Source organism: Sinocyclocheilus anshuiensis, unplaced genomic scaffold (genome assembly GCF_001515605.1).
Source record: "Sinocyclocheilus anshuiensis isolate Anshui unplaced genomic scaffold, SAMN03320099.WGS_v1.1 scaffold1316, whole genome shotgun sequence".
Classification (NCBI taxonomy): Eukaryota; Metazoa; Chordata; class Actinopteri; order Cypriniformes; family Cyprinidae; genus Sinocyclocheilus; species Sinocyclocheilus anshuiensis.
The window spans coordinates 836,371-845,235 of record NW_015542553.1 but is presented as its reverse complement, the minus strand read 5'-3'; the positions used below and the strand labels follow the sequence as shown (position 1 = coordinate 845,235).

Sequence of the window (8,865 nt, the reverse complement as noted above, 5' to 3'; positions counted from 1 at the left end):
CAGCCCATTCCCAACATGTGCAGATTTCACTTGACACCCATTACAAAGAGAAATAGCTCCTGCTCTTGTGTGTGGAGCGGACAGAAGGAGCAGCCGGTCTTTAGTTAGAGCGGGTGTACAGCTGTCTGCTGTCAGGTGTGTCAACTTCCTCCCTGCGTTCGCGGTAAACACACTTGCTGCCATCGCGAAATGCCAACATACTGGGGAAACTCCTGCGCTAGTCTAAAAGATGCTGCTTTGGTGTGTAAAGTGGCTCTATAAAGACTCAAGCATAAAGTGAGATGTTTAAAATGTTAAACTGTGGTGCAGAAGCTTGGGACGGGAACAAGTACCCAAGTATCAAAGAACTGTGTCACCTGTGACTGTTTTAAAGCATTTAACAATGATTTACTACATGGAACTATACTACTTTTGGTGAAACATTACAATCTGATTGGTTATGGAACACAGGGTTTCTGCAGGTTTTATGAAGACTTTTTAAGACCTTTTTAAGACCGACCAAGTAAAGAAAATGAAGGAATAAACTGAATGGAACACAATACGTCAATATGGTCTCTAAATGTAAATGTCGTTTATTAGCAAAGCTTCAAATTTGAAAACACAACTTCCAACTGATCTCCATTACTTTTTAATTCATTTTACAAAAAAAGCTTATAGCTTGAATAGCTCTGCTCCACACCATTAGATTATAGAAAACACTTTTATTGTACCTTCTGATCATACTGCAAAAAAGTGATGTTCTGCATCAGTAATTTTTTTCTTGTTTCCCAGTGCAAATGCCTAAAGATTCTTAAATCAAGATACATTTACTTGTAGCAAGCAAAACAACATACAATAAGAAGTCTTGTTTTATAAGAAACTGATATAAAGTAAAAATAAAGTGAGTTTATGATTAAAACAAGAACAAATATCTGCCAATAGGCTTGTTTTAAGCATAAACTCACTTCATTGTGTTCAGTTTCTCAGAAAACAAGAGTTCAAAATGTTCAATTTGCATCTCAAGTAAATTTAAGAACATTTCGATATTTGCATTGGAAAACAAAACAAAAATAATTAAAAAGAGAAATATATTATAATTTTTTTTCAGTGCATGCAGCATTTAATGCCATGACTTTGTCAATTTTAGAGTTTCTGCTTCGATTTAATACCTTTTTTAGGCCTTAATTTGTTGAAAGGCAAATTAAGACCTTCAAGACCGGCAGAAACCCTGGAACAGCTGAACTGAAAATTGGCTGATAGGTAGTTTGTCTGAGTAGACAAAATGACCAACCTGCACATCTCTAGTGGAACTGTGGGATAGCTAAACATACTAAATGGGATCCAAGTGATCTCTCTGAGCAGCCATGACAGCCGATTATGATTAAACCCCTTTTTCCAGCCCCTGATTTCCATCTTCACCTTCCTGCCCAGCCTCGCAGACCCACCTGACACCAGCGGAACAGAGAGGAACAGACTGTCCATTAATAATGCCAGAGGTGGGGAAATAGTTTATTCACATGGGTGCCATCACACTGATGAGGGCTTGATCGGTGAGCTCACGAGGAGAGTTCATGTTGCCATGAAGGGCTGTAGGAGTGTGTGGCGATGGGAGGAAGGGTGGTTGTAAATTATGATGAATGCTTCGTCTCTGGTGATTAGTTTTAATCAAACCTTGTTCTGTATGTGTCCACTGGTGCAGAGCTGAGCGGCCATTTTTAGTTCCTTCTCGATGGGAGATTGTGGAGTAAAGCAAGCGGTGTGAAATAGATGAGATAATGCTCAATATTATGCAAATGAGATATGAAAAAAGCTGGTCAGCAGCCGATCACTGAGAGCCAAAGTCAGTGATGTCTATCATGGACTCATAAATAAAGCTGGCCTCTTTCCGACTATAATTGTGCATATATGAATATTTTATTGAATGTATACTGAAAGCAATCATAGATTATATAAACTCATATTTTACAGAAAAGCAGTGATCACATTTTCCACTCTTCAATGATTTTTGAAATGAAATCTAGTCAATGCAATTGTGAACTTCACATGAGGGCGAAAGATTTTTTCTTTGCAGATTTCGCAATGGATTCAAGTTGCTCATGTGTATTTGCCACATAGACCAACAGAAAGCTGTTTCTGATAATGCATTACACAATGGTGTATAAGAAATGCAGATTTTTTTTTGAACCAGCTGTTTGAAATAAACTGAGCTGATTTTCAGAAATGAGTCAAGATTTTTCAGTCTTTTGCACCAGTGAGCATGCACCGTACCGAGCAGGAAAGTTGATAAAACAGAAAGAAAGAGTGTGAGGTCAGGAGAAAGGGTAGAATGAGGGTACAAATTGTTTTAGGTGCGGAGAAAGCACATTATTTCAGACAGAAATCCAGGACAGAATGATCTGAAAGTTACATAGCAAGACTTAAACTGAGAAAGATATTGCACTGACCAAAAACCCAGTCGAAAAGCCATTGTGGGGTAGTTTTATGCTGTTCAAACGGAGGGGCATATCAGTGCAGTGAAGCAGGATGTGCCTTTCCACTGGGCACAGCAAAAAGAGAATCTATCACTTCCGGGTCAGAGCCCAACAAAGACATCGGAAAGATGAGTTACAGCCACGGGCCACTTCAAACATTAGAGAATTTCCTTTTCATTTCAGTTCAGCTCACTCGCTGTCACCGTCTTTCTTGTTTTTGGCACCTCATTCAGCTCTTTGGCACTCTGTCATCATCCACAGCATGTTTTCTCTGACATTTACAAATACTACAAAAACATATCGACATTCAAGAGCTGGATAACATAAAAAATGTGTGACCTTTTTCAAACTTGCTAAAATGTTACATTCTGTAATTGCTGTTTTAAGTCTATATGTGTTTACAAATACTATAATGATCTTCCAGCTGGAACGAGTAGGCCTCGACAGAACACAACTGAACAACTAGTCTTCAATAAACCACAAAGGGCACCTTCTTGACAAAGTTACGACCATTAAGGAAAAAGTACTTGAAGGAAACAAAACAGTAACATTATAATCGTACCTAAAATGAAATGCAATTAAAGTTTGCAAAAAATAAAGATAAAACTTAAACTGAAACTACAAACGTGCACTACAATATAAACAAAAGCTAAATATAATTAAAAATAACAAAAAATACATTTTGAGAAAAATTGTATTTAGTTTTTAATTAATTGTATGATACTTTTTCCTAATTTCTCTTCTGCTATTTCACTTGTCTAGCAATGTAAATCTATTAATACTGAAATATTACATTAAAAAAATTGAATCTAAAACAATTTATTATTATACAATTCAGTCATAATATTAAATATTATTAACTATGTACATAATATTGCTAGCTCCTTTATGATAAATCCCATGTGTATTTTCGTCATGTAATTAATAAGAACTCTATTTGGATAAAAAAAAAAAAAGTGAATTGTCTGGGGGCGGGATTAGTGGAAGTAGGTGTGTCCTTACCCATGACTGACACATCATACTCTATGAGAAGAGTGGCTTCCTGGCCACATTGTTTGAGGATGCTCATGGCCTCTGCGTGAGACGCTCCATGCAGACGAATTCCGTCAATACTGAGCAGCCTGTCGCCGGGTTTGATGGTACCTTCCCTGAGAGAGAAAACAAAACAATGAAGACTGAAATTGCTGAAATCTGAATTACAGAAGAAATGTGCGGAACCCAAGAGAGGCACCCAGAGACACAAAAGCATTTGTACTGTGTCCTCTGCTTGTTTGCTCGTAACAATAAGCCGGAAAGGTTACAGGCTTTATAATTCCACACATTCCATCTGTTATCATGGCAGGCAGGTTACGTCTGTGTTCAACACACCAGAGACCTTTCCGATTCCACAGTAACTCCTAAACTATTAGAGCCAGGAACCGTACTGAAGCTCAAAAGATATAAAAATAAACTCATGTACCTTCTGAAGTACTCAAGAACATTGTGGCCAGAGTAGTGGTATCAAATCTTTCACCAGTTTTATTTAAAATAGCTTACAAGCAAGAAAATTTGATATTCATGAGCAGTACGTTAATGGTTTAAAGTTTGGGGTCAGTAAGATAATATGAGTATATAAATACTTTTTAAACAAAAATGTAAAACTTTTATTCTGCAGGGTTGCATTAAAGTGATCAAAAGTGACAGTAAAAACATTAAAAAAGATTAAGAAATAAATGCTGTTCTTTTGAACTTTAACATTCAAAGTATCACAGTTTCCACCAAAATACTAAAAAGCATAACGATTTACAACATTCATTATAAGAAATGTTTCCTGAGCACAAAATCAACATATTATTAGAATGATTTCTGAAGGATTGTGTGACAATGATGACTGGCGTAACGGCTGCTGAAAATACAGCTTTGCTATCACAGAAATAAATTACATTTATTACAGTATTTTTACTGTACTTTTGATAAATGCAGCTTTAGTGAACATAAGAGACTTTTTAAATACTAAAAATCGTACCTACCCTACATTTTTGAATTGTTGTACATGAATGTTGTGCAAGTCTGTGAAATAATCTGTAGTAGTCTTATTAATTTTGGAAAGACATACATTTTGCAATCCTATTTTCCTTTCAAATGTGAGTGGAGACTGTAATTACTGTGGTATAATTAATTTGCAATAAACAGAATAGCATGTAAACAAACAGGTAAACTGTGATTAGTCACTTTGTGAATCTTTCTATTTAAGTCTGGCTATGTCAGACTATTGAGCTTTATGTGAGGACAGTTTAAAAAAACATTTTAACCCCGAAATAACAGGGAGCACCACAAGAGACGAGTTTTGGTTAAGAGGCCTGATTTATGACTCAAACGAAATTAAATTTGCTGTTTTTATTTTCCAAGGGGGACGTTCACTGTGACTGCAAGATCACAAGTCAGAGGCCAGTCAATATTAAATTGCAGAGGAACAGAACACAATATTTACCCAGAAAAACAGGAGCCATGCCACTGAACAAAAGAAATGGGAATACTCTCTCGGTAAGAAATTAAATTACCAGTGTGCAAAATGAATATTGATAAGAGTTGAGGGGAAAGGGAGAGACGGGCTGGCGTGTAATGACGGTAATAACACAGCAGTTCAAACGCCAGAGCGAGTGAGATATCACGCCGGTCCATTTGCAATTCTCAAGCGAGTGCTGAAGTTGCGGGGCAATCTATTCCAGTTCCGAAAGGAACTCCAACTGGGAAACACTATTTTCATCAAGCAATTTATTGCCATTTCACAAAAATGACTACAGTTCAACTATGCCGGACTGGTAAAGATAAAAATCACAATGAAAAATTGCAATGTACCACAGAGAGAAAAACAGATGTATATGGGTTAAAAATAACTATTTAAACATTTAATGTGACATGCAAAAATAACGTCAGTAATTAAAAAACACTGAAAAATAAAATAATACAAAACTTCTACTACATACTCATTTATCTGTAATCAACAGCATCATAAATGCTACTAATAATTAATTTTTAAACAATTTTCTTTAACCTAGTAAACTGCCTACAGATAAATCACAGCTACATTCGTAACTGATCCATAATGTAAGAAAATGAATTATTCTAACCCTTCAGATACCTTTTTGGCCAAATTATAAAGCTGTATCCTTAGGAAAGGAAATCCTGTAATCCTGGGAGAAGATAAAGGCTGAAAAAAGATTACGGATATACTTACATATTTATAGTTCACCCTGAAAGACATAATAAACCACACTAAGAATGGTATATTTGGTGGATTCAGACCACCTTTCAGCTGGTTAAGCTGGCCCGCGCAACTAGGCTATATCAGCTTGGAGAACAGTTTACACTAGATAAATCCAGCTTAAACTAGCTCAAACCATCTGAGACTAGCAAAACAGCTTAGGCATTAAAGAAGGTTTTAAGGTTTAAAGAAGGACAGTGTCATTAAAATTTGATCATTTAATTTAATTATTGTGTGTATTGTGAGTATTCTGACATTAGCTTAGCAAAATGCTAACACCAAACTCCATTGAAATCAATTGTGAGTCGAGTCTGTGCTATTTGTATGAATGCTAACACAAAAAGTGACTTGACTAAGTAGAGTGTCTCTAATCAGTCACTTCTCAGTCCATTTCATTTAGGATGCCGTTTATGTTTTGGAAAAGAGCTTTAATGTCAGTGTTGATGAATCCAGTTCAGATCAAGACCAACTCACCTGTCAGCGGGACCGCCGGGTCTGATGGTTGTTATGGTAACCGGGCGAGATTTGTTTCTGTCATCATGGGCGCCTCCTACACCGTGGAAAAAAACAACTTGTTTTGACACATTTAACAAATGTAGCCATATAGCAAAACCTTGCATTTACACTCCAGGATATTTTCTCAACATTACATACGTTTAACCTACTGTACACTTAGCAAATGAGGTAAATCATAACTCTAAATACTAGCTTAGTGGCGCATACTAAGGGCCATTTGCTCACCTCACTGAAATTTCCATATCATTCTCAACAAAAGCACCAGATTATACATTTTTAAAGCTGCTGTGCGCTATAAAATTGCATGCCATTGAATTCACAAATGGAGTCTCAAAGATGAAAAGAAAGTCCTCAAAATGCCTCTTTGAGACAGATTTGAGGAAAGGAGCAAAGCTAACCAAGACCTTGACAGAAAATCTTTTTCTCTCTCTCTTCAAAAGACTTCCTACTCTAGATAGATCTGAAAAATGGTCTCTTTCTTTTAATGAAGTCTAAAATGGTGCTTGGTAAATATTTGGAAATTGAGTGTTAGTCGCACGACTGAAAGCTGTTTCGTCTCTTTTCATCGGGCCCAAGGGCAGTGAAAGAAATCTTCAGAGAAAAATAGTTTTTTTTGTTTGATGTAGATGTGAATGAAAGTGTGTTGATGAGGTGAGCTCAAAGACATTTGAACTGGGATGTGAGGAAGTCTACAGAGGCACTCACCTCTGATGACGAAACCAAATGTATTGCCTTCTTTGTGCAGCGTCACCTCCACGTTTTTGAACATGACCCCTGAGCCCTGTATAGCTGAAGAAGGAAACAAGCAGTTCAAAGTTCTGCCAAGATTTCAATGCATGACCAGAACACATAAATGAACAAACTAAATTGCCGTTTACGTCATTGAGAATGAGGAAACTCAGCGCAAGATTGCTGTTATAAAACATGTCTCATTTTATCGCTATTTTGTATTTTCAGATTAGGATTATGTCATATCATTGAAACTTGTTTGTTTCAAATACGTTTATAAGAATTTGATCAAATTCTATCCATACAGTTCATATACATGCTATTATTAAATTGTACTTCACGTATAATATAAAATATATACATTATGTGTGTGTGTGTAAATACATTTACATAAAAAAGTAAATAAATGTATAAATTACATATATACACACATACATAAACACACATATACACAAGTAATTTATATTTATAAATGCTTTAATATTGTTTGTTTCAAATGAGTTTAGAATTTTGGAATTTGATCAAATTCTCTTATCAAATTGTAAAAATTGTTTATACACATACAGTTCATACACATGATATTATTCAATTGTATTTTATGCATATATAAACAATTTAATATGTGTGTGTATTTGTGTATTTATGTAAAACACACACACACAAATACAGTACATATGCACAAGCATTAATATAAATTACATCTGAAATATATATTCTGAATATGAAATGATCCCATGTGTAGAAAATCCGTTTCCTGGGACAACATTCAGTTTTGTTTAGTTGTGTTTAACATACAGTTTAGTGTTTATTATACAACAATATTTACCCGCAGAATGCTGCGACTGACCAATCAGAATCAAGTATTCCAGCTGTATTATAATAAGTAATACAGTTGATTTTCTAATCTCACTCACAGACAGGCGGTAGCTCGTACTCGACCTCCAGGACGACCCGCTCCCCCACATTCTTCAGCAGACTGATGATCTCATCATGACGAAACTTTGTCAAGTTGATTCCATTCACAGACTTTATGTAGTCTCCTACGTTCAACTGGTCACTCCTGCAAAGAAACAGATCAAGAAATAGATTCTATACTTTTGCTGGAGAAAATGTGAGAGGAGGAAATTGCATAACTGAAAGGAGGAAGAAAGAACACAGTAAATAGGCAGGAGAGAAAAGAGCGAACAAAGAAAGAGAAGAAATAAAGACAGGCAGAAAATAAGGCGGAGATGGAGTCAGGTCGAGCTCAGAGGCGCTTTGATAGCTGATCTGAGCCCATGAAGGGAACACTTTGTTCAAAGGAAGCATCTAGTGAGATCAAGACAGGCTGCTCCAGTCTCCATCTCGCTCTCTCTCTGACACACATACACTCAGATGAAAGCTCTTGCGTTTTACAAGACGGCCTGATTGTCAACAGATTCTGGAAGAATGAGTGTGATGTTAGGCAGTTTATTTCAGCTCGAGTAAAATTATAAGGGCAACTGTCTCTGTGGTAATAAGATATAAGAGTTGATACACAGTGAAATGTTTAAATCCGAACAATTGATTTGAGGAAGAAAAGTATCTGACTGTGAAGAAGAAGGTATAAAACGTGTGCACATTTTACTATACGACATGTGCAGTGTTTCAGTGTTCTGGGATATCAATATGGATCCTTTTTCTAAGGATTATGGGTGTGTGTGTATTTAGGGGAGGGCTGATACACTAGCGAACAGTAGGTCGTCTGCCATGCCTGACAGCCAATAGGGAAATGGGAGAAGAGTTCTGGCTAATGCAGTATTGATTAAAAGATTGTCTACCTTATTCACCCTCTCACACACACACACACACACACATACACACACACAGAGACAGTGTGTACAGAAAAAAATAATGCACACACACACACACACACACACACACACACACACACACACACAGAGAACA

General features: G+C 36.4%; 1 protein-coding gene across 7 annotated transcripts in view; it reads right to left on the bottom strand.

The window, feature by feature from the left end:
- The window catches only part of LOC107694275 (glutamate receptor-interacting protein 1-like), a 165,245-nt gene that overhangs the window by 62,063 nt on the left and 94,317 nt on the right, over window positions 1-8,865 (bottom strand). For all 7 annotated transcript variants that reach the window (XM_016493922.1, XM_016493923.1, XM_016493924.1 and 4 more), the window contains 4 exons: window positions 7,854-7,999; window positions 6,916-6,999; window positions 6,169-6,244; window positions 3,453-3,598 (listed from right to left, as the gene is read on the bottom strand). In XM_016493922.1, the coding sequence (XP_016349408.1) occupies window positions 3,453-3,598; window positions 6,169-6,244; window positions 6,916-6,999; window positions 7,854-7,999 (452 nt within the window). The remainder of the gene's footprint in view (window positions 1-3,452; window positions 3,599-6,168; window positions 6,245-6,915; window positions 7,000-7,853; window positions 8,000-8,865) is intronic.